At 37.3% G+C, this 25,792-nt stretch overlaps 3 protein-coding genes across 3 annotated transcripts in view; 2 read left to right on the top strand and 1 right to left on the bottom strand.

Moving 5' to 3' along the window:
* stxbp3 (syntaxin binding protein 3) overlaps window positions 1-1,676 on the bottom strand; it is a 12,517-nt gene extending 10,841 nt beyond the window's left edge. Inside the window, exons 1-2 of the mRNA XM_026921226.3 lie at window positions 1,558-1,676; window positions 73-122 (exon numbers count right to left, since the gene is read on the bottom strand). Coding sequence (XP_026777027.1) covers window positions 73-122; window positions 1,558-1,603 — 96 coding nt within the window. The 5' untranslated portion in view covers window positions 1,604-1,676. The remainder of the gene's footprint in view (window positions 1-72; window positions 123-1,557) is intronic.
* A 1,218-nt stretch (window positions 1,677-2,894) lies between these two features.
* LOC113530805 (fibronectin type III domain-containing protein 7) lies at window positions 2,895-13,900 on the top strand. Its single transcript, XM_026921134.3, has 14 exons — window positions 2,895-3,031; window positions 3,150-3,162; window positions 4,100-4,363; window positions 5,262-5,522; window positions 7,368-7,625; window positions 8,339-8,593; window positions 8,951-9,205; window positions 9,306-9,566; window positions 9,646-9,900; window positions 10,483-10,737; window positions 10,954-11,211; window positions 11,750-11,779; window positions 12,192-12,229; window positions 13,209-13,900. Exons 1-13 carry the CDS (start codon window positions 2,978-2,980, stop codon window positions 12,221-12,223), a joined length of 2,451 nt encoding a protein of 816 aa, XP_026776935.1. The 5' UTR covers window positions 2,895-2,977; the 3' UTR covers window positions 12,224-12,229; window positions 13,209-13,900.
* Window positions 13,901-20,600: 6,700 nt separating this feature from the next.
* Window positions 20,601-25,792, top strand: part of LOC113530559 (uncharacterized) — a 44,593-nt gene continuing 39,401 nt past the window's right edge. Inside the window, exons 1-6 of the mRNA XM_053240552.1 lie at window positions 20,601-20,682; window positions 20,806-20,827; window positions 22,111-22,374; window positions 22,805-23,065; window positions 24,487-24,750; window positions 24,864-25,124. Coding sequence (XP_053096527.1) covers window positions 20,605-20,682; window positions 20,806-20,827; window positions 22,111-22,374; window positions 22,805-23,065; window positions 24,487-24,750; window positions 24,864-25,124 — 1,150 coding nt within the window. The 5' untranslated portion in view covers window positions 20,601-20,604. The remainder of the gene's footprint in view (window positions 20,683-20,805; window positions 20,828-22,110; window positions 22,375-22,804; window positions 23,066-24,486; window positions 24,751-24,863; window positions 25,125-25,792) is intronic.

Genomic DNA, 25,792 nt, shown 5'->3' with positions numbered 1-25,792 from the left:
TGCCCTTAAAAACTATTAGAAACCCTGTGAGACTGAAGACATGTGCTGCTTAAAACTATTAAACACACTCACCTTCCATATTTCTGATTTTCTGCAGTCTGCGATAATAGTGTCCTTGATTCCTGTGTGAAGAAATCCATCAATACACCAAAATCACAAGCAAACAAATTCCTTAAGTGAAGACAGATGTAATAAAATTCCTACAAAAGACACTGAAGAAATGTCTTCTTGTTCTTCTTTGTCTGATTATGGCTGAAATTGTTCCCTGAAATCTTACTCTTCAAGAGTGACAGCATTGCCTATACGCACCTAAAAACAGCTCAATTATGTGAATCAGTTCTCAATATTCACCTAAAAGAGCTGACTCTTTTGTAAAAGACACATGACTAGTTAAGACACAGCTTAATGAGGCTGAAATGTGCATTTAATCACCTTCTACTGTGCAGCCCTATTTAAGACGTTAAAGCCACCCTGAAGGTCACGTCTAGGTCTTTTTTTTTCCAACAACGCAGCTTGTGTTTATGGTTTTGAATGTTTAATAACAGGCTGCGTTCATTTTCAAGCCCATAGAACTTGTCATCTGCGGGTCAGTGAGCATTAAAGCCTAAGCAAGGAGCCGGGAGAATGTTTAGTAACATCAGGTGATGAGAAGTGATTTCTGTAGCACTTTCCATTACGAAACCACAAAATTATAAACAAGTATTAACATAATCAGCTAATGTTACAGGATGTTCCAGCAATGCTATCTGTACTCAAGTGATAAATGATTAAATACATCCAGAAACATGTAACAGACTAAAGTAATGTTATTAAATGCTACACAAAAATACCTGATTATTAATATTCTATTTTTTATTTGCAAAGCCAAACAAATTATTAATCAGAAAGGCATGAAAAAATAATTTATTATGATTAATATTTTAATAATTAATAATTATTTTGGTTTTATGAAGCATGCAAATGAATGCATATTTAATTAGAAGGCGCCTCATTTGAATAAATAATGCAAATTTATACACAAATGTAAATATTTGTAAGAAGATTGTGATATATTGTTTAAAAATGATCTTATTCATCTGTAGTGTCTTTCCTTATTGTTTCCCCATGATTGCTATATTTTTATAACTGTATTATAATAAAAATCAGATGGTTTTTTTTACTGTGTTTACTGTGTTTAGCTCCCAGACTTTATTAGACATGTAGAAAGTGACAGGTTAACTTCAGAAAGCTAGCTTAGCCACGTAGCTATGCTAATTAAAGTACAGCTGTGCTACAGACTGTCAGCTCAAACTGCACAATTTAATCTCTGCTAGAAAAAAAAACATACAATAAATACAAATAAATAATGTGAAAACGAAGTGTGTTGCAAGGTGGAGTTTTAACATAACAGGAAACACGACTGTTACTTCCATTACACTCGGTTTCCAAACTTCCGTATTTATGTTTACGGACATTTTATGGGTCTTTTATGAAAACACACAACGTGAACAATCTGGACGCGTCCCTGTGCGTCATCCTGCAACCTTTAAAACACATTTAATAACCAAATAAACTTACTTTGCCAAACTATTTTCTTCAACCCGTGCTCTGCCCCTGCTGCCATTTTGCTTAAACGTACAGGCTCCGAATACGTAATTGCGTCACCAGTGACGGCTGCGTCAATGCGTGCGTGTGCGTGCGCGTACGTGCGCGTCCGCGTGTGAACGGTTTGTATACTGTATACAGTATGTGCACACAGTCATCAGGGGCTTTATTACTTTAGTAACTTCAGAAACAATTTAGAGCAAGTGTCTAGATAAGAGATAACAAGAGAAAATCAGAAAATAGATCAAATAGAAAGTGTAAGTAAAGAATAATGTAGTAGTAGTAGTAGTAGTAATAATAATAATAATAATAATAATAATAATAAATAAACAAGTAATTAAGATAAAGTTGCAATAAGGAATTTGGTAAGACAGAAAACTACAGCTTAAGAAAACCAAATAAAAAAAGCTACAGCTTAAGAAAAGCTCATAAAATGGTAAATGATACAACAAATATAAAATTAAAGAAAAAATAAAGAAAAAAGATATGTTTTATAATGAGTGCATTTACTACATAAACAGTTGTAACTTTTCTCAAAATTATATAAAGTTACGATCCAAATCACTTGATTTAGACACACAAACTGTAGAACACAACATACAGTATATTTGTCTTACAGTTTGTACTAATATTATTGAAAAAACATTTCTTTTAATTCATTAAAATGGAGCGAAAAGTGCTTTACAAAGAAACAGTAAAATAAAACAGCATAAGAGAAGAAAGAAAAAAATTCGAAGAATAAAATCATTCTAGAAATAATAACAACGTTACAATAAAATAAATAATTAGCTAAGGTAAAATAGTAAAAAGGAATTTGGATAAAGCAGGGAATTATAGATATAAAAAAATCAATTAAATATGTTACAAATTTAAGAAATTAAATGAATGCTCATAAAAAATCAAACGATACAACAAAAATAATTTTTAAAAAAATCTAAAGAAAAAAGACTTTCTATCTTAAGGGCACAAAACTTTAATAAAGTTCGTAGGATCTAATCTTATTTAATTAATATCATGTACCACTTTGTCTATGATTAAAATCTATAAACTATAATAAAAGTAAAAACAATGGTACATATATAACCATTAATAATAATCATATCTTAATTTTAAATTGTATATATATTATTGATTTTTTTTATTAATACATTTATTTACATTAATTATTATAGCAACCAAAGTCTAGACATTTCCTCTGTCTTGTCCACCTGCCTATAGGAATTCACCTCTGATTGGTTGGCTTACCAAAGGGGCGGGGCCAAGTTCAGGTATTTCAACGAATGCCAAGAAAAAAAAAACAATATACATACTGAAGCGTGAGAGAGAGAGAGAGCAGAATATAACACGGGTAATAAACACCGCTTGATAAGACCCAGGCAGGATTTTGAAGAGAATGGGACCCAGTGGTGCGAGGTTGTGCGTGTTTTTACTTGGAATTGTTGCACAGGTATGTTTGTAATGATTAAAAATAATAAATAACAATATCTCTGTGTGAATAAAGGTGATGGATGTTGCAGGATTCATACTATAAAATTAATAATTTTTTTTTCCTTTTCTGTTTACAGAATGTTGTGCAAGGTAAGATTCAGTTTTGTGTTTTCTAGTGAGACAACAAAAATATTTTTTAAAATACTGGTTTAATAATAAATGAACAAAGTAATACATTTATGATAATGAATGTAATAAATAAATGAATAAATTAATTTAAATAAATGCTGTGTGTCTCTCTCTGTGTTTCTCTGTGTTTCTCTCCATGTCTCTCTCCGTTTTTATCTAAATGTTCCTCTCTGTGTGTCTCTCTCTGTTTCTCTCTCTGTGTCTCTCTGTGTCTCTCTCCTTGTCTGTCTTTGTGTTTCTCCTTGTGTCTCACTCTGTCTCACTCTGTCTCACTCTGTGTCTCACTCTGTGTCTCTCCCCGTGTCTCTCTCTGTGTCTCTCTCCATTTCCATTTCTCTCCATGTCTCTCTCTCTGTTTCTCTCTCTGTGTCTCTTTCTGCATCTCTCTCCATTTCTCTCTCTGTATCTCTCTCCATGTTTCTCTCTGTGTGTCTTTCTATGTGTCTCTCTCCTTGTCTGTCTTTGTGTTTCTCCTCATGTCTCACTTGGTGTCTCATTCTGTGTCTCTCCCCATGTCTCTCTCTGTTTCTCTCTCTGTTTCTCTCTCTGTTTCTCTCTCCGTGTCTCTCTCCGTGTCTCTCTCCATGTATCTCTCCGTGTATCTCTCTCCATGTTTCTCTCTGTGTCTTTCTACGTGTCTCTCTCCTTGTCTGTCTTTGTGTTTCTCCTCATGTCTCACTCTGTGTCTCATTCTGTGTCCCTCCCCATGTCTCTCCCCATGTCTCTCTCTGTTTCTCTCTCCGTGTCTCTCTCTGTTTCTCTCTCCGTGTCTCTCTCTGTGTCTCTCTCCGTGTCTCTCTCTCCGTGTCTCTCTCCGTGTATCTCTCCGTGTATCTCTCCGTGTCTCTCTCTGCGCCTCTCTCAATGTCTCTCTCTGTGTCTCTCTCTTACCCCTCAGGAAATGTTCTAACCGTCAGCGTGTACACGGTCACCTCTAAAAGCGCAGTGCTGAGCTGGAGTAAATATGCAGGCTCATCCTCATACAGACTCACAGCTACGCCTCGCAACTCTCCCAATCCTTCTGGCTTCAGCAGCTTCAGCCAGAACACCGTCTTGGGCTCCATCAACACTCTGTCCCCCAACACCGCCTACACTTTTAGGTTGGAGGCACTGGACAGCTCCATGAGAGTGCTGGCTCAAGCCAGCGTGGACAGATACACTGGTACGTACAAGATTTTTTATTGTTTCCCAAAAAAAAAGAGAGAGAAAACCCTGTTTACTCTCAGCTCACTCACATTACGTCTAAGGGCAGTTGTTCAATGCATTATTAACGTGATTAGAACACGTTACAGGAATACTCTAGCATTCTGAAATGTTTCTGTGTACTAAAAAAAAAGAACAGAAAGAAGTAGCTCCCTCATACTGACTCTAAGGGCAGTTGATGAATGTATTACAAATGTCATTAGAACATGTTAAAGGAATATTCACACACCTCACTTTCTAACAAAAGTCTAAGGGCAGTTGTTGAATGCATTAGTATCGTGAATATAACTCAATATATGAATACTTTGGTTTTTAATCTCTCAGCGCCGTTTCCATGTACCGAGAAAAGAGAAAACCCTGTTTACTTATAATAAAAATCTAAGGGCAGTTGTAGAATACAGTCAGTACATGACTATAAGATGTAAACTCAATTACTGTTACACTTTCATCAGAATTATACAGATTTAGACCTTAATTTTGAAATAATTCATAATTCATAAAAGTGTTTTACAAAAAAAAAAAGTGTTTTACATTGCATATATGGTGTTTTTTCAACTGCCCTTAGATGTCCATTATAAGGTTGTGAGTTTTGGAGATTTTTATTTCTTTTTTATTACAGCGAAACATGTTGATTCTTGTCAAACCTACAGTACAGATACTGTGCATAGAGGCTAAAAAATATTGGAGTACCCATGTAATTAGCTTAGAAGCATCAATTATGTATTATGTTAAGTGGGAAAAAAACAGAGCTTATTCTTAAACATATTGAATTTAATTCATCCCCCATTTATCCCCAAATTATTGACTGTTTTATCTTCAACACAGTATTAAAGACATTATTGGTTATAATTGTCCAGCTCCTGATGTCCCCACCAACATGGCGGCTTCCTCCAAACAGAGCCAAAGCATCACAGTGGAGTTCACACAAGTCTCAGGTGCCTCCTCGTACATCCTGCGCGCCGAGACCAGCAACGGCTCCTTCATATCAGAGACATCCGTGCCAGGCTCTCCAGGGACGGTGTCCGGCTTGCAGCCTTACACCGATTACACTCTGAGCGTCATGTCCGTCAACAGTGGTGGCAGGAGCCAGCCTTCATCCTCAGTCCAAGCAAAGACAGGTATTCTTCCTTCTCTGTCCACACTTGAAAAAAAGAAAATCCCCCTGTAGTCAAAAGAAACAGCCCATTCATGCACACACACTGTTGGCCATTCTCTAGGCCTCAGGCCCCTGCGGTCACCTGATCTCCTCGCTGAGTTAAAAGGAGGAATCAGGATGTGGCTCATATTTGACCTCCAGGGCATAAGTGTGTGTGTGTGTTTGTGTGTGAGTGTTCCACTTTTTTCCACATGGCTTCTGTAATACGTACCATCAGGTAAGTCACAGCATCCGAACTCATTCTGCAGGTGCACGGTGAAAGAAGCTAAACCTCAGGATTATATCAGAGTATCTCAGGGGACTGGGCGGCAGCGTTAATGATGGAGCTCCGATTATGAGAAGGCTACCAGTAAGAAGCAGTGACTTCAGTCATTACAAAAGATTCACAATGGGACAGAGTATTTTTTTACAACCACACTATTCAAGCATGTTAGGAATAAAGTGGCATTAAGCTGGGGATGGGCAGAACAGAAACATTAACCTGTGCACGGTATTCTTTTAATAGGAACTTCCACTAGATATTATTTAGTACAGAGGCACTGAAGTGGCATGGTGGTTACAAGCAGGACCATGAGAAGATGCTCTGATTAGAGAGAACTGAACCCATGCCTAACCCTGCACCTATGGTCACAAACGAATACAGAAACCGATACAAAGGAAGGCACACTATTCACCTTTTTTTTTTTTTTTTGAGAAAACTTGTCAGAAAGGATCATAAGGCATCTGGTTGAGACTAGAGTTGTGAATTTCAACAGGGATCCCTTGGGATGCACCAAATTAAAATGCACCAGAGGGAGATATTTACTTTGTGAGCGGTCAGATATGAAGCTCTCAAACATTAATGTACAGTGTTCATTGATTCATCCTTAGTAACTGCCTGGTCAGTGTTGCACTAGTTTAAATTAGGCTACTAATTTGTTTATATTTTGGGAAACCGAATCAACTAAGTTTGTTCGAAAATATCGCAAAGCAGATAGAAACAAAATTATTCTATTTTAGAAAGAAAGAAAGAAAGAAGGAAGGAAGAAACAGTAAGAACGAAACCTTCTGGTTTAGGCCACGCCCACAGGTTTAAATCGGAATACAGATACGAATATTTGGAGCACTAATATATAGGTAATATATATAATATACTAGCATAGATACATGTACTATAATTGCATCACTAATTAATATTAAATAAGGCGATGTGTTAAGATTTCTTTCACAGCTACTAAATATATAACTTGTTGTGAGTGTTATATTTTAAAATGAATCAGACACAAATGAGACACCATTATGGCCACAGGAAGCTAGGCATGGAAATGATCTATATATATATCTCATTACACATAACTTCAATCATGAAATGAGGCATGAAGACAATCTCGAGTCACCGATGCGACAGTGATATACCATTGGCTGTGTCAAAACTAATTCTGAAAGACATTTCATCCGTTAACCACTTAATAATCACCTAAAGACCACATGTTAAATATGACATTCCACAGCATGTTATGTTGTGTGTTCAAGTTATACAAGATGCAAATAACAGCCACAACATAATTTGTGGTCATGATATATTTTGTTTGTGACCTTGAAATATTAACTCAACATATTTATTCCTGGCCACGTTTTATTAAATAATAACCATGTCATCTCTTCACCTCTGTAATTAGCCACACTGCAACCAATGGAACCTGCTTCAGGAACTTCTTATATCCTTTGTACTTTCATTTTATCCCGAGTTCAGTGAATCACATCATCAATCTCCTTCTACCCCTGTGTGTGTGTGTGTCTGTGTGTCTGTGTTTGTGTGTGTGATTAGTGTTGGCCGCTCCTCTGTTAAACAGCAGCTCCCCCAGTAACAGCAGCATTGTGGTGATCTGGGCTCCGGTACCAAATGCCGTGCTGTACAGCGTCAGCATTATTCGTGACGGCTCATACCAACAGAATCGCCTCAACACCAGCAACACCAGCGTGACCTTCAGCAACCTGGAGGCCGGCACTAACTACTGCATCAAAGCTAATGCCTGGAGTCCACAAAGCGTACCTGGGGACGACTACACTGTCTGCCAGATCACCCGTAAGTCAGCAGAGGTTGTCAGAAGTTTGCTTTTTTAGTTTTGTACTGGATTAGGCTGAATGAGCTAACGAGTAAATAAGTTGAGAGGATTGCTTAGCCTTTAGTAGATTTTCAAAAGAATATAGAAATACCATGTCACTGTCCTTAACTATAACACTATTTAGTGTTACTAGAGTTACTGTTACCAAACCCAAGGTGATTATTTTCCAATAACAGCAAATCACAAAGTGTTTTATTCCTCTTATATCACAGCAACGTGCCAATGATTACATATTATCTTGTTGAATTACTAAACATTGTACATTTTCCCCCATTTATAGTTACATTTAATATTATATAACATCCATGAAACAAGCTCCTATTATCATTTTCTTGAGCCTAATAAGACAAAACGGAACTTGTCATTCTACCAAGAAATCACAAAATCCTCCGTTCTGAAGACTTTCCCATTACGGAAAACTTACTGTCTGATACAAAGTGCTGACACTGGAGACTCCTTCCATAAATGTTCCATAAATAATCGTCTCCTTACAAAAAACTTCACCAAAGCAACATTCTCACTATTGTCAGTGTTGCTGTTACAGATAATTAATCAACACCTTTTAATCAATCAGATTTGAGAATTCAACAGTGCCGTGGTATGATTACCTTCGGAAGCTCTTTAGATAGTAAATGTAAATGGACTACACATTTAAATAAATCTGTGTCCACAGGTCCTCCTACTCCTCAGTCCATTGTACTGGTGACCACGACGGTGAATGATGTGGTGGGTGTGTCGGTATCCTGGGATCCTGCTCAAGGTTCCAGTCGGTACGTAGCCATGAGCTCGGCTGGACTGAACTGCTCGTCTGTATCCACTTCCTGTACTCTGAGTCCACTGAGCTGTGGACAGATCCATTATATCTCTGTTACTGCCTTCAACCGAGCTGGACCCAGCCAATCCTCAGAGCTGCAGCGTTACATTTCATGTGAGTGTTTCTGTTCAGACGCACATGCTTCCAGCTAGAATTTTGAAATGCTGGCAAAAGCGAATATTGCATCAGCTGATTGTTATGTATGTATTCTGAAACCAACTCTTAAACATGCATTCATGGAGAGACTGATATACTGAATATTATGTTATCTTTTAACCTCAGTCCGGTATTTTTAAATGTCTGTCTAGACCAGAATGTTTTTTCCCAACTAACTGGATTTTCATGAATAGCGTACCTCATTTGCTTTCTAAACGCTCCTGCAAATGCAATTTTTCAAAAAAAAAAAAAAATTCCACTTTATGTCTTATTATAAAATTATCGCATTATGAAATGTCTTCCTCTGTTTCTCAGTCCCGTGTCCTCCAGAACCGGTCCGTGTGGATGACATCAGACCTGGTATCTGCTCCCTATCCTGGAACCCCGTGTCCTACGTGGACTATTACACCGCCTTCAGCAAGAGAGATGATGGTATAGAAGAGATGTGTAACTCCACAGGCACTTCCTGTAACTTCAGCTGCCATTGTGGCTACTCCTACATCATGAGTGTTTTTGCTAACAACCAAGCTGGAGCCAGTCCTCCAGGACCTGTCCTAAACAAAACCACCAGTAAGTAGAATCCAACACACAATCACATGCACCATCCAAAGCGACTTGCTCAGACCTGACACACAGCTCATTTTTCCGTTCCATCCCATCTTTCTTATAGTCCCATGCTGTCCAAACATCGTGGCCGTGAATAGCATTTCGTGGGAGTCCCTGATGATCCAGTGGCAGGCGGTGCGAGGGGCAGACCTGTACAAGGTGCAGGCTGTGGACTCTTCTAATCAAACAGTGCTGTGTAATGACACCTCACCAATGTGTGTGCTCTCTGATCTCAACTGCAACGCCATGTACAATGTCTTCGTCTTTCCTTGCAATGAAGCACTGGGGTGTAATCAATCCTGTAGACCCCAGACACAGGAAACAGGTAAAATACAAACACACACTCTACATTATTGTACTCTACAATCTCGTTCATAAAATTTCTCACTCACATTTTCTCACAGCTCCCTGTATGCCTGAGAGAGTGACCGTAAGAACGATTAACTCCTCATCCATCAACATCACCTGGACGCCCACTAACAAAGTTGCCAAATACACGGTCACTGTGATTGGATTGGCTAGCTCCTTCACCTGTCAGTCAAGTGCAACATCCTGTCAGGTGAATGGATTATCTTGTGGCTCCTCCTATCAGGTCACCTCCATCGCCTCCACTGATGCCGGACAGAGCATTCCCAGTTACAGCGTGTCCTTCCAGACAGGTACAGTCTCCTTGTCAGTGGTGACTGGCTAAACTGATTTTCTGAGCAATTGATTCCTTTCTAATTAAAAAAATAATCCATGTTAGAAGTTTCTGTTGTCAGTAAAGAAGCAGTTTGTAATTTTAGCACATTCTGCTAATATTAAACAAGTGGTTTATACTTTTTAGTGCTTTCTGCTATGATCAAAGAATTGGTTTGTAATTTTTACAGCTTTCTGCTATAATTAAAGAAGCAGTTTATAATTTTTAGAGCTTTCTGTTGTCATTTAATTTCAGTGTTTTTTTCTGTCATTAAAGAAGCGGTTTGTAATTTCTAGAGCTTTCTGCTGTCAGTTAAGATGTAGTTTGTTATTTTTAGAGCTATGTGCTGTCATTAAAGAAGTGCCTTGTTATGTTTAATGCCTTCTGCTCTCATTAAAGAGGTGATTTTGTAATTCTGCTGTCATTAAAGGAGCACTTTGTATTTTATGAAGTTTACTCAGTTTGTATTCTTTAGAGATTTCTAATATCATTAAAAATGGTGTGTAATTTTTTGAGATTTCTGAGATTCTAATTCTACTGTCTTCCTCTCCTCTCTCTCCAGCTCCGTGCTGTCCAGCCACTTTGAACGTCACTCAGGTGACGCAGGCGATGAGTAATGTCAGCTGGTCAGATGCTCAGGGAGCTCAGTCTTTTATGACATCGTTGACCTCATCGCGAGGCAATGCCACATGTCACACCACGCAGACCAAGTGCTTGATGGGATGCATCACTTGCGGAACAAACTACACTGTCTCGCTACAGGTCACCAACTCCAAGGGAGACACGGCAGTATGCGTGTACCACGGCTTCTCCACCAGTGAGTTACATGGCTTCATCGGTTTACAAAATGCCAATCAGCCAATCAGCTTTCAGCAGGGATAGCAGGGTCACAAAATTTTAATATTATATCCATCTAGCTACACACTTTGCCATTGGAGGGTGAGGTTTGCAAAGGGGTGCTTGGGCCCCTGTGATCAAAATCATTTTTAGTGTTTTCTGTATTCATTTTAAGAGTGCCTAACTCTCTGTCCAGGTAAGTGCTGTCCTTCAAGAATCCGTCTTTTCACACGCTTCAATAATACCCTGCGTGTTTCATGGTTGTCCTCGAGCTCTGGTAACTTCACGGCCCAGGTGACAGGTGGAGGCCGGGACTATGCCTGCAGCCCCGCACCGGGACAGAGCATGTGTGACGTGTCAGAAGTCACGTGTGGTGATGTGTACACGGTCATGGTGGCACCCATAAACCCGGACGGAACCATGGTGCCATTCTGTCCCAGTAGGATGTACTCCGGTATGATCACTTCACTCTTCACTCTATGATCGAAAAGGTGCTGCTGTCATTAAACGAACTGAAATCTACATAATGTTTTCTTACTGAGACAAACAATAGGCCTCATTTAGCAATCCTTTTTTAAAGTTGTGTGTAAATTTTGTGTTTTTCAGAAAAATTCTGAAAGAGTACCATTGAGAACATTTTGTTTGTGAAAACCAGCCATTTTATATTATTGATATTAATTAAAGAATATTAAAAATAAAGAAAATGAGCCAACACACCCATAAATTAAGACAAATAAAACTAATCATTCAATTATGACAAAAGAAATGGTGGCGTATAAACATTTACACACAACTTCACCAAAAGTTTGACAAATGAAGCGTTTTGATAAAATGCAAAAAAAACCTCACAGAGAGCTGAAAACAACGAAATGACGACTAAATGGTAAAACAGCGCTCTTCTGTGAGCAAGTCTCCTCATACGTAAATTTACACAAACTCAGTAGGATACAATGTTTTTCTGAACTAACTGTATTTTCTCCCATTTCTTTCAGTCTACTGCTCAGGCAGCGATGTCGGAATGGGTAAGTCTCAGAACCTCTTCACACTGATCTAAACAAACAAATTATTGGGAACAGGAACTAACTTGTTTTGCAGATGTTTCACAACATTACCATAACAACATAACCATAAATTAATAAAAACTATGATGTATTGTTTTTTAATAAATCAAAGGTATCTCAGGTATCATCTCTAAAATCTTTCAGGTAAATAAAGTGTTAAACCAATAAAGTGAAGATCTTTGATTCATCAGCCTGAACAAAATGATGCATTGCAAATATATTGCTACAAATAATTTGATATAATATTGACATGAATAAGACATAAATAATTTATTGTGGTAAATAGCTTGTATTTGATAAATTATGTACATACAGTGATTTAATTAACTCTCTCTCACTCTCTCTTTCTTTCTCTCTCTCTTTCTTTTTGCAGTACTCTATCGAGGCAAGAGAAGTCTGGATTAGCAAACGGTACGGAAAAAATTTGTCAAAAAAAAAAAAAAAAAAAAAAAAAAAACAATTCCGAGCCAATTCGATCCCCTTTATACACCAAACAATCTAATCAGATGATATCTGATGCATCTTATTGCCTGAGAAAAAAGCCACTATAAATAAACAGTGCCTTTGTGTGCTGGTGTATCTGATCACATCTGCATTTACACCAACGAGAGCCTTTGTGAACGTGGCAATAATTCACAAGAGTCGTATTTCAATGGTATGAAAAGATGCACACAACACAGTTACACCATTCACCATTACACAATAATTATTAAAGGGAAATGCGCTTGGTTTAATTTATAACAGCTAATTCATGGCGACTTGTAAGGGGGACACTTTGTATAAACAATTGCTTTCTGTAAGGAGATGTTCATATAGCATTCATGGAAGGAGTCTCCAGTGTCAGCACTTTGTGACAGTCAGTACGTTTTCCACCGTAGGAAAGTCTTCGGGGCCAAGGACTTTGTGGTTTCTTGGTAGCATGACAAACATGCTTTGTCTTATTAACTTTAAGAAAGAGAAAAAAAGAGAGGCTGGGGATGAAATGACTGTTTCTAGGTGTTATAACGTAAGTGATAACGGGAGCTATCTTGTTTTGTGAATATCCTACAACAACTATAAATGGACAAAAAGTGTCGTGTCATTATATTCATTGGTAAATTGCTGTGGTATAAGAGGGATAAAACATTTCAGGACACGTTTTTTTAAGAAAAGAATTCATTTCAGGAAGGAAACAGTAATTCTGCTTCATCATACCACAACATCACTGATGGTTTTCCTATAACAGCATGCTTCTAGGTGTTTTATTCCTTGTTCAGTTGTTCAGTTGATGAAAATTTTTCATACTAAATAAACAAGACCTGTATGAATACAGAATAAACTTTGTAAGTTGTTTGTTAGATATATACTGTTTTCAGCTGTCTTGACTGCACTGTGTTTTTCTCCCACACAGCTTCATCTGACATCAGACCAAAGAGCACAACTGCACTCTTCCCCATAACATCCTCCACCCTATATTAACAGCTCATACTAACACACACTCCTCCTGTCTTATTCAAAACATACAGTAATTAGGATATATGTATATCGATAAGTATTTGTGCCTTAATGTTAGACACAGTGTATTGAAAACCATTCAAAGCCATTAAAAGTGTGTATTCAAAGGCACTTATTAACCCAACTACCCAAAAGCAAGTGAAATCAATGTATTCATGTTATGTATGTATGTGTTTGTTGGGCCACACAAACTTAGCTTGAAATTCCTATTTACTAGACTTAGGTCAGTAGAAATAATTTACCAGATTTAAATGAAGTGCACATGATTCAGGTATCCCAAAATGTACTCAGGGTAATGGCCATTTTTTCTTTGTTAATGCCAGAAATATTAGTTTGTTTATAGAGAAGAAAAGCATAACAAAAAAGTGAAACAAAAAAAGTTAAAGCAAAAATATCCAACTAATATGGCACATGTCAAAGAATTGATTTGAGAACTAATTTTGTTTCAAATTTACTTTAATTTAAATTTTATGAACACTTTTCCTAAGTCTTGTGCCTCCAAAGGAAACAATTGTTTTTATTTTACAAATACGATATATTTTTTTATTTCCTTTGGATGTGATTAAAAATAATTTTGAATATATCTATAAGTATAAAATAAATTCATGAACATTCCTTATTGTGTTGTCGTTCCTTTCATTTCTCTCCAGCTGCTTGAATTGGTGGTTTGATATGCTATGATATACCATATGTACAGGTTAAACTTTTCTTTCCATCGAGGGTCAGAAACAACAGAGTCGATTTGGGATTAACGATGCAATCAATGTTTACAGAGATGGAATAAATTGTGAGGCATAAACAAGCACTTAGCTTGATTAATGTACGAGATTGACACACACACCACACACACCCCACACACACCATGTATATGATACATATGAAAGAATCTACACCCTTACATCATAAATGGTATATTCACAGGTATGATTAGAAATTCTGGCCCCCTGTGAAAAAGTCCTCTGGCTTTAGACACACTCCAGGTCTCTTGTCTCCCTCTAGAGGCTAACTAATTGGAGACTTCTGAATGAACATGAAAATAGGGTTGGAGGATTTTGCCCTCAAAGCAATGAATGCTTACTGCAAGGAGGTGGTATTAATGCTGGAAATACATTACTAGGAAAGACTGATGTGCTTCCGCTAGCTAGTATTCCCACTCATCAAATGTCTAATAACTCCCTTATTTCACATTTTACAATTTGTATTGGGTTTAGGTGGCAAGGCTGTGCAGCAGGTAACTTACGTTACTAGACATTACTGTCTGTATTGGGTTTAGGTGGCAAGGCTGTGCAGCAGGTAACTTACGTTACTAGACATTACTGTCTGTATTGGGTTTAGGTGGCAAGTCTGTGCAGCACGTAACTTACGTTACTAGACGTTACTGTCTGTGTGGAGTTTCACATGTTCTCCTTGTGTCCACTGAGGTTTCCTTTGGGTTCTCCCATTTTATCCAGGTTCTCTGGTTTCCTCCCATCTCTCAAAAACAAACATAGGTGGACTGTCTACTCTAAATCGCCCCTAATTGTGAATAAGTGTGATTGTCTGTGCATGTTGGACTGCAGTGGACTGGCATTCCATCCAGTCCAGCGTATTTTTCTGGGATAGGCTCTAGATCGTTTGTCACCACAAAGTGGTTACTGAAGATGAATGAAGAAATGAATTATGGGACAACTAAGCACATTTCCAAATCAGGGCAGAGTATGGGGACACTGGCAAACCAAGTAAGGTTTCTAAGTAAAGAAATATGTAGTCTATTGTAATATTTAGAATTTTCCTTAAAGGACTTGTGTAAAGACTGCTGATACGGAACCAAACACTTGACTAAACTGTCCCTAAATGTTTGCAAGGTTCTCTCATTACTTTTATCTGTAATGTTCTTATACTGAAAGCACATACCATACACTAGAAATGTTATGGAAGTTGCATGGTGCACTGTAAAGTCCAAATGGCATTACTTGATACTCGTACATACATCTGATTGTCTATGGCATAATACAGCTCTTATATTCTCTGGACTGCAAGAATAAATTAATGTCATCTATACATATTCAATTACACACTTGTCCAACTTATCCCTAAAGATTTCATTAACATACACCTGGAAGATGGATGGAGCATTAACAAGGCCATATATTTGTAGTATTCCTTTAGTATATTGTAATATTCCTTATAGTTACAAAAGATTTCCTCTCCTTTTCCTCCCCTTCTTGTGTTGTATTGAGGTCGTAGGCTATAATTTAATACATTTGGTCACAACCTTCTCATGTTCTATGGCAAAGGGCATTAAAGGTAACAGATAACATTATAACATTAATATTAAGGCCCTAATACTCAATAAATGATCTGAGACCACCTATAAATGAGAACCTGACTATGGCAGGGGAGGTGGATGTCCCAATATTAATTGTAGGAATTTCTCAATATATCCATCCATTGCTGCAGGTTTTATGTGCAGAAAGGATATATTCCTGGCCAGAAGCTCTGATGTGGGGCTCTCTGAAACCCTGATATTGTTGTAGGATGTGGTGGCTGTGGTGGTTTCCGGGCTTTTGATGGTACATTATGTGATAATACATTGAGGTACTTTGAATGAAACAAAGCATGAATCACTGAAAACAGATCTCCTATTTGTGGGTAAGCAACCAGAAGTACTGTAGGATAAACTGAGTCTCTGTCAAGGGAATTGCAAGCAAGTATTTTGGTGAAACGTAGGCCACCAAGGGAACAGTCTCTGTTTGCATTTCTCCTACTCCAATGGATTTGTAGATGAAGCGTTGACTAAAGATGAATGATGAATGTAGTTCCGGAAATATCATTGAACCATTGTTAAGTGTTATGTAAAAATGTTGAAAACTTGATGTTGAACTTAATTTATTGAGCATTGTATGAACCAATCATTCTTAAACCTAGCGTAACATTCAGAAGCTGTTCAGCTAAATGACTGCTAAAATCTGTAAGCAGAAACTGAATTGTCAAAATCACGACATTGCTGGGTAAGTGGCTGCACTGTAGGAACGGAAACTTAAAATGAAATTTTCTCACTTTTGAGAGTAACCAAAAATTTTTTTTTTTACATAGAAACATAGTTGTCTTCAGGAAAGTCTGTAGTTTTGATAATTATATATAATATAAAATTTTAAAAAAGTTTCACCATTTGAAGAGTCTCCATAATAAAAGTGCTTGAAATAAATAAAAACCTTCGAGAAGGAAGCTGTCTCCTCTTTATGTGGTTTATAGAGTTTCCATATCCACTTTCCTATTGACAATCTTTCTCTCCTATTCCACTGTTCTGAACTAGGAGAATGAAATACTTTTATCCCTGAGCCATAAAAAGACCTTTTCATCGGATTAATCAGCTGCCGTAGGGGACATCAGCAGTGCCGAAAACGCAAAGGATACCTCTTTGAACTGAAGTAGGTTATACAAGCCATCCCTACTTGGAACGTAAATGTTACATTTTGTACTGGTACATATCAGTTTTTAAAAAGACCAACAAAAATTTGATACAAATGTGTGTTCACTTTTAATAGCATGGTGTTGAATTTTCTAGTAATACAGTAACACCAAGTCCACCCATATTAGGTTTATATCAGAGAAACTTAAAGGTCCAGTTAATGACGTGTTATTAAGTGAAATGTTTACAGCAGTGATCTGGTGTATGTAATCCAACTGTATAGTGGATATAAAAAGCTTACACACCCCTGTTAAAATGACAAGTTTTTGTGAAGTAAAAGAATGACACTAAGATAAATCATATCAGATATTTTCCCACCTTTAATTTGAAATTGCAAAGTATACAAATAAAGTGAGAAATAGTCAGATAATTTTTTAGGGAAAAAAGGACAAATAAAAAAACTTACAAGAATCTACTTGGATAAGTGTGCACACCCCTAAACTAGTACTTTGCTGAAGCACCTTTTGATTTTATTACACCACTCAGACGTTTTGGGTAAGAATCTATCAGCGTGGCACATCTTGACTTGGCAATATTTTCCCACTCTTTCTTCCAAAAATATTCTAGACCCATGAAATTGTGAGGGCATCTCCTGTGCAGAGCCCACTTCAGGTCACCCCACAGATTATTAGTTGGATTCAGGTCTGGGCTCTGGCTAGGTCATTTAGAAACATTGATCTCCTTTTGGTTTAGCGATTCCTTTGTTGATTTGGATGTATGCTTTGGGTCATTGCTGTGCTGAAAGGTGAAATTCCTTTTCATCTTCAGCTTACTATCAGACACCTGAAGGTTTTGTACTAAAATCGACTGGTATTTGTAGCTCTTCATGATTCCCTCCACCCTAATAAAAACCCCAGTTCTGGCTGAAGAAAAGCAGCCCTAAAGCATGATGCTGCCACCACCACGCTTCACCATGGGTATAGTGTTCTTTTGGTGATGTGCTTTTTTATTACATATACATTTACATTTATGGCATTTGGCAGATGCCCTTATCCAGAGCGACTTACAGAAGTGCTTTGAAGTCTCTTTCAATAAATACATTCTGATACCGGTTCACTGGGTCATAGACTAAGAATACCATCAGTCCAAAAACTCTGTTTGGGAGGTAATATAGTAACAAGTGCTAATTTAAGTACTTTAGGAAGATTTAAGTCTTTAGATGCCATTTGAAGACTGCCAGTGACTCAGCTGTTCGGACTTCTAGGGGAAGTTTATTCGACCACCTAAGTGCCAGAACAGTGAAGAGTCTTGATCGCAAGAACATTTCAGTTTTGCTGGGATTAAGTTTTTTTTTTTTGCACCAAAAATACCTTTTGGAATTGTAGAATTATTATACATTTTGGAATTGGTCTCAATAGACCATAACACATTTTGCCACATGGTTTGGAGTGATTTAGTTGAGCTTGGATGTTTTTTGTGAGAAAGGGCTTCCGTCTAGCCACCCTACCCCATAGCCCAGACATGTGAAGAATACAAAAGATTGTTGTCACATGCAGAGAGTAATCAGTACTTGTCAGATATCCTTGCAGCTCCTTTAATGTTGCCGTAGGTCTCTTGACAGCCTCTCTGGTAATTTTCTGTCTTGTCCTTTTTATAAATTTTGGAGAGACGTCCTGTTCTTGGTGATGTAACTGTGGTGCTCCATTTTCTCCACTTGTTCATGATGGCCTTCACTGTGTTCCAATGGTAATATTTTTATAAGGAACTCTTTTATCCCCCTTTCCTGATCAATACCTTTTGACAAGTGCATGCTTTGTAAGCTCTTTGAGGACCATGGCTTCAGGAGTCAGATGAAACCAAGAAGATGTGAAGAAAGTCCTACAGAAACAGTTGATCTTTATTTGAGGTTAATCAGAATAATTTCAGTGATGACAGCTGTATGCAACCACGCAACCGTGCAACCAGGTTATTGTAACTTTTTTTTTATTTTTCCAATTTTCCCTAAAATGTTTCTGATTGTTTTTCACTTAATTTTTTTACTTGTAATTTCACATTGTGTGAAGTGCTTTCTAGCATTTGTCGGAAAATGTATCATAGCGTAGATAGGCCATGATCTAAGAATAGTATTAAGCTAAAAATCTACTAGAGCGATAGTATGAGAGTTAGTGCAGCTAAAAAATACAGATTATTTTGGGTCTTCCTTGTGTCATGAAGGATAGTGGCTCAATTCAAAATGTGCTTGTAGCTTGAAAAGAACATGGTACACAGCTTAATCATTTTGCCAGTCACATGTCTGCAGTGTAGCATGTAGCATTTTGGCCAATGTTACTTAAATGATAAAACATAATAAAACTGTTTTGTGCAGAAAAAAGAAAAAGAATAAGCAAAAAAGCTATTGTTATTATGCTGTATTATGTCATGTTTTGTTAAATGTTATGTTATTAATACTGTAGCCTATACTAGTTCATTTGATCATGCTAGCTAGCTATCTAACCTTAGGCTATTTCTTCACTGATGCAGCAATATTAACTGCACTCACTAAATATCCAACTTATGTCATTTTATCAAGAGTTTACATGAGCTTCCCATTGTTTTTGTGGTAGGGTGTCCGTATCCACTTTCATCTCCACTTTCCTGTTGGTGTTCTTTGTCTCAATGCACTGACATGGATCTTTTTTTTATATAAAGAGTCATATAAACATTACATTCATGTAGCACATGAAAAGGAAAAGAGACCTACCCAAGCTGCAGATAAATGTCCTAGTTAAGAAATAAATTTCATTAAATTGACTGACACACATTGTGTAAGTATCGATTTGCACTCTGTCTGATATCTGGCCCAGAGTCTTATGGTTTCACGGCACAAAAAAGACAAAGGAAATGGAGACAGTTGTGGATTCAGGCATTTATGACTCAGGCCACCCATATTAGGTTCTTTTCAAGGAAATTGAAAGCTCCGGTTAATTAAGTGCTATTAAGTGATATATTTACAGCAGTCATTTGGTGTATGTAATCCAGACACAGTGTGTTTTCCTGCTCTTATCCTTCCAGTAACATTCTGGATTTCTAGTCAATCACATACACCCATATTAGTTTCATTTGACTAGATGGAACTGAAAGCTGCTCTAGTTAATTGGGTAATACTGTTACATGACTTGAATGATGTCATCCATCTAGGGCTATTTTCTGCTTCTTTTATTCTTCTAATAACAACCTAGTTTCCCAGCATGCCTTGGGCAAAGATAGGAAACCAACAAGTGGGAAGTTTGTAGTGTAATTGAACAGTTTAAAACCAGGTTTGTAGTTAAAAGTGGGAAACCTTTGTGATGGACAGCAATTTGTTACTACCCTAAGTAGTGGGATTCCCTCCATTAATGCCCCAGACTAGGACTAGCTTTATTTATTGATGAATCAACCCAGAAATCTGCCTTTTAGCATGACAGTGCTTTTCTGTTGCTTCTGTAGTATGATAGCAGGATAGACTATTTCAAAATTCCAGTTTGGACCCAGGAAGTGAATTCCTGACAAAAGTCCCCACATGATTAACCGCACACTGTTCTCCTAATGTTGTTCCTCTTGGCATGGGAAGCATTACTTTTCAGAAAAACTAAACCACACTGATGGCAACATCACATTGAGTGAAACTTAACACCTCCACTAGAAAAAAAAATAAGTCAGTGTTACATAATTAAGCAGTATTTTTACGCTTGCTCTCAATGTCCTTCCTTTCTTCCTACCCTCTCCATGTCTCTCTTTCTATCTTCCCATGATATGTTGTACGCCCCAGGGCATCATCGGGAGTGACCCTGGTTCCTGATTGGCTGTCACATACTAGGTGTAACTTTGCTGCCTCAAAAGAATCCAGTGCACCCTTTGTATTGAACTAGCTTGTATAGAGCTAATGGAAATCACAGAGTCATTGTCAAAGATGGGATCATTGAGAGAATTAGGATTTTTCATTTGGATCGCTCTGGCTCAGGTAACTGCTATCTCTGACACACTGTAGAAACCTAAAAAATAAAATTCTTGGCAAAGAAATACATAAAATACCTGTTGATATATATAGGAAAATGTTTTTTTTGTTTGTTTCTGTCTTTCGTAGATTAAAAACACTCAGACACAAGGTAGGTCATCTGCTCTAAAAATGACTGGTGATGACATCTTGTATCTCATTAGCCTTAAAATATATTACCGAACATTTATGTGTCAAAACAGCTAAATTTGGGCTGTTAGATTATTATGTAGGATTCAAAATGGTATAGAAAATAATTATGGTAGACATCAGTTAAGAAACTGATTGAACATTTTGGGCTGAATTGTAGCAAATTGTAAATGTGTAAACATTTGTATGCATTAGTTTTATAGTGTGATATTAAAAACTGCTAAAAACACACTAGATTCAAATTGTGTTGCTACTTTAAATTAGAACTAACATTAGTATTAGATCCAGTAACTTTCAATTTTGGGATTTCTTTAGGAAGCAAACTAGATTGTTACATTTCTCAAAAAGTGGACAGTCAGTTTCGTAGTTCTTATAGCCTCTAGTTCTAGAAATGTCTCATTAAAGACTAGATATATTAGTTAGACTAGATTAATTAATCTAATGAATAATTAGACTAGATTAATATATTAACAAATTTTATGTGTTAATGTGTTTTATGTATTAATTTTCTCTTTGCTAACATTCCGTTCCATTTTTAGTTCATCTGCTTTAGTTTTTTTTTTTTTTTTTTTTGGTCAGAATTAGTGTAATTTAACTGCAGTTAACCAGCAGAGTGTAGTACAATAGTATATTTATTATAAAAAAAATTATAAGTAATATACAGTTTTAATGTATCAAATTTGGAAATCTTATAACAAATTCTACAACTTAGAAGCATTGTGTAAACATTCTTATGAAGTAAATTATTTTTAAAATGCAAAAGTTTTTGAGGACAAACAAGTACTTTTTCAGTTTGATATTTTTTATGCTGTATCTTTATGCTAGTCTTTGTGTAGATGCCACAATTAAAAAGTATAGCCACCATTATCCAGTCAGCTTTTAGCAGTCATTTGACAGGCTTACCATTGCCCAATAGCAATAATCAATCGGTAGTGCCACAAGCAGGCCAAAATTGAGCTAAAATTTCAATTTGTAGTCTTCCAGCCTGAATGATTTAGTGTTCTTATTTCATATGGCTTGTGCCCAACCCAATGCATATAATATCATACTTACTGCTACTTAGATTAAAACAGTTACTTTGACAATTCACTGACAAATTTTATTATATTTCATAAAAACTTTCACGGTAGATCACACGTTTGCCCACACGTCCTCTAATGGAGGCATTATTTGCTAAAGAGTGCTTGGATAAAGATGACTATAGCTTCCAGATGCATTATTATTACTAATTTTTTTTCTTGGCAGAATGCAACATCATCACATCCATCTCTTCTCCATCGGCTACGTCACTGCTTGTTCAATGGACCAGCTACACAGGGGCCACCAACTATATCCTGGACCTGCGTGTGGTGAACACGAGCAATGTGGCACCTGTGGTGGTCACAGTTTCTGCCTTAACTACACAGAAAGAAGTCTTCGGCCTGAAACCGGGCACTTTGTACACTGTTGTGGTCAAAGTTTTCCGCTTTTACAATGTTGAGTGTTCGGATACAAGAATAGCGAGGACAGGTCAGTTAAGAGTATATGTGTGTGTTAGGGATGGCCAAAAGATATCGAATCATAGAATTTTCATATAGGCAGCATGGTGGCGCAGACACAAAAAATTCAGACAGAAGCTTATACCTGCACAATTTACATGAAAAAAAAACAATACTACATTATTTTTAAAACAGAAAAAATAATGAATAAAAATAGATAGCAAATTATTGGTAATTAATTAATTTAATTATACCTAAATCCTGATTTGTTTCCCTACAGAAAATTTAACTTCCTACAAAAAATTTAAAGCTTTTACACCTGTAGTATATTTCCAGTGTCAAAGGGGTTTATTTGGCCAAAGAACCGATATAATTAAAATAAAAACTTGTAATAAAATATGTTGTTCATAAAACATCAAATACAATGATAAAAGTATAACTAAGTTGTTTTTTTTTTTCAGTCCCAGACACATCTCAGATAATCTCCGGACGGGCAGTATCAAGTACAGCCATCGCATTAGAGTGGGACAGGGTGTCCTCTGTGGATCAATACTTTGTCATTGTGAGCTCCTCAGTAACTAGTGAGCGCTTCAATCTCTCCTTCACAAACACCAGCGCAATCATCCAAAACCTGCGACCCACCACCTCCTATGACTGCTATGTTTTCACCTCCAACTCAGCCGGCCTGGGTGCGAGGAGTCGAGTGCGCACTGTCACCACGCGTGAGTGATCTATGTGCTGTGCTAAGCTTTTTAGTTCAAGAAACCCTGTCAGTTACTCCTGTTATGATAAAAAACATTCATTTATGTAATTAGATATAATTTGGAAAGGTAGTGGGTGTGTCTTAAAGACCATATATGGGAATGTGTTCAATATTCACATATTCACATATAACATTTATTAACAAGCATTTTGTTAGCCACCTAATGAACCTTTCTGAGAGGATTGTAAAGTCAAATTCATAATTGTTCACCTGCAGTGCTAATTAAGCAATATCTCATGAGTAAGAGTGCTGCAGGTAATCACAGCCGTGCTGATATTCAGTATAGCAGCATGACTGCAACTGCGATATTGCTTTTATACAACAGCTCTATTAACAAGACATTAATATCAATTAACTGACATTTCAGACATAAACATGGTGAAATATTTTGTTTATTTTTGCTACGTCAATGGAAGTAGTTCCCAGAGAAGCCGCAAGCTGGATAGGGCACTGTGTGCTGCCATGCCAATGCACAGACAAGCAGCATGATACAAACTGTGAAATGTCCCAGTGCTGTTATATTAAATATCAGCACTTTTGGAACGCTGTTCATCCAATCAAATTAGTGGACCAGAACCAACTATTGTATAATGCTAGTCAGCTAACTAACATAAGCAAATCTAACAGTATTTCTAAAAGGATTTTTTTGGGTCATATTCATAAATGTTCATAAACTTCACTGTGATTAATTAAGCTAATTAACATAAGCTAACCTGACAGGATTTCAGAGAGAAGTTTTAAGTTATATTTTTAAAATAAAATTCTAATCTCCACTGCTATTGCTAACCAGCTAACTAACATAAGCTAACCTCACAGGATTTCTGAGATGATTCTTAAGTCATCTTCATAAACGTTCATAATTTCCAGTGCTAATGTGGGATAGGTAACTAATATAAGATAACCTAAATACCAACAGGTATTTAGATAAACAGGATTTCTGAGAGGATTTTTAAACCATATTCATAAATGTTCATAATTGATACTGCTAATACTAGCCAGCTAATTAGCACAAAGTAACATGACAGGATTTCTGAGGGGATTTTTAAGTCATATTCATAAACGTAAATAAACTTCACTGCTAATGCTAGTCAGCTAGCTAACAAGATAATTTGACATGATTTCTGAGGAAACCTTACCTATTTGAGCACAATCAGAAACTCTTCAAGGATTTCTTTGGAAACTTTTCAAGGTTTTCTACTTTTCACAGTCTTTGGGTCTGTGGTGTCAGATCGGGAGGATTTTAAACTGCATTTGAGCTGGAAGGAGTCAATCCATATATTCTCTTAACATTATCTATGTTTGTTAGAGCAAGAAATCATTAATGACCACAAAAGACTCCATTAGAATAAACACTAATGGATTTTCCTTGTGCTTTCTCAGTGGTTCAGCCACCAGCGGTGGTCACAGTCGTGCCCATCTCGACCCAAGCAGTGCGTGTCACGTGGCAGCCTGTGGACAAGGTTCTCATGTATAAGGTAACAGTCACAGATGCCAAAGGTACACAGATATTGAGCACCACCGTCTCTTCCACCTTCCAGGAGGTTCAAAATTTGCTGCCGTGCAAAATGTACCTGATAGCTGTATCTTCTCTGAACATGTTTCTGGACCCTGGAGAACCGAGGCAAGTCAACCACACCGCGAACAGTAAGTGGGCTACCTTCTATGATGGTTATCATGCACAGTGTAAAAATGTGGGAATGTGGATAATAGATTGTGTGCGGTGATTTCACCTGTCCATGTCTTTCTTTCCCTCTCAGATCTAAATTCGGTGACATCAGTTTCGGCAGATTACAACTGTGTGAGCGCATCTGCCATGGTATCGTGGGGAGCAGTGTTCGGTGCTGAGTCTTACCGTGCCACAGCAGTTGATCAGAATGGTAGGACCGTGTCCTGCACCTCTACGGGCACAACATGCATGCTGGCCAGATTGGGTTGTGGCAGGGACTACGTGGTGTGGGTCAGTGCCATCGCCAATAACTGTGAGAGCATAAGCAGCAACACTGCCTTCTTCCAGACAGGTGAGTGAGGACCCCTGATTTGAGATCAGAGTGGGTCAGTTAGATTTTCACCCCTGTTGATCAACACAAAGCTTTTTAGGAATCTGGATGTAAATTTAGATTGCTAATGAACAAGCCAGTGGCATGGGAAAACTTCTGAAACAACGTGAGTAAGGAACCTTGAGAGGAACCAGACTCAAAAGGGAACCCATCCTTTAGAGGATGAATTGGAAGACATTGGAATGAAGCAAATACACAGTATTTATAGTTTAAGCAAATTCCAGGTTATTATAATGGTTAGATCTGACTAGTCTACAAGCAGTGGCCTTCATTTGCTGCACAAGATACTATCTGGACCAATGAAATCACTAGTAGTTCTTTATTTATACGCATAACTCATTCAGAGTATATAAACAGATGTTCAGCAAAAATTATTAGATATTTTCTGGTCTGAGAGTTTACTGATGCTGAGTGAATTTAGATCCATTGATCTGTGAGAGATACTTGATGAATACTTGAGATTCACTTGTGATTACTCTTGATTCCTTATCAACCATCTTCTTTTAGTGAACACCACACCAGAACAATCCCAGATTGTGTAACAGGTGCTATCATATAGTCTGTTTACTGGTGAGACCCACTATTCAATGTTTGCTCCTGTTTCTCATGCAAAAGCATCTGAACACACC

This window comes from Pangasianodon hypophthalmus, chromosome 16 (genome assembly GCF_027358585.1).
Source record: "Pangasianodon hypophthalmus isolate fPanHyp1 chromosome 16, fPanHyp1.pri, whole genome shotgun sequence".
In the NCBI taxonomy this organism is placed as follows: Eukaryota; Metazoa; Chordata; class Actinopteri; order Siluriformes; family Pangasiidae; genus Pangasianodon; species Pangasianodon hypophthalmus.
This window is presented reverse-complemented; position numbering and strand designations above follow the sequence as displayed.

Bases quoted from the DNA above. Each gene is read 5' to 3' on its own strand.
- LOC113530805 (XM_026921134.3), top strand. From the start codon at position 2,978: ATGGGACCCAGTGGTGCGAGGTTGTGCGTGTTTTTACTTGGAATTGTT. The intron at 11,212-11,749 runs GTATGATCACTT...CATTTCTTTCAG, and splicing joins TCCCAGTAGGATGTACTCCG to TCTACTGCTCAGGCAGCGAT. The intron at 11,780-12,191 runs GTAAGTCTCAGA...TTCTTTTTGCAG, and splicing joins AGGCAGCGATGTCGGAATGG to TACTCTATCGAGGCAAGAGA.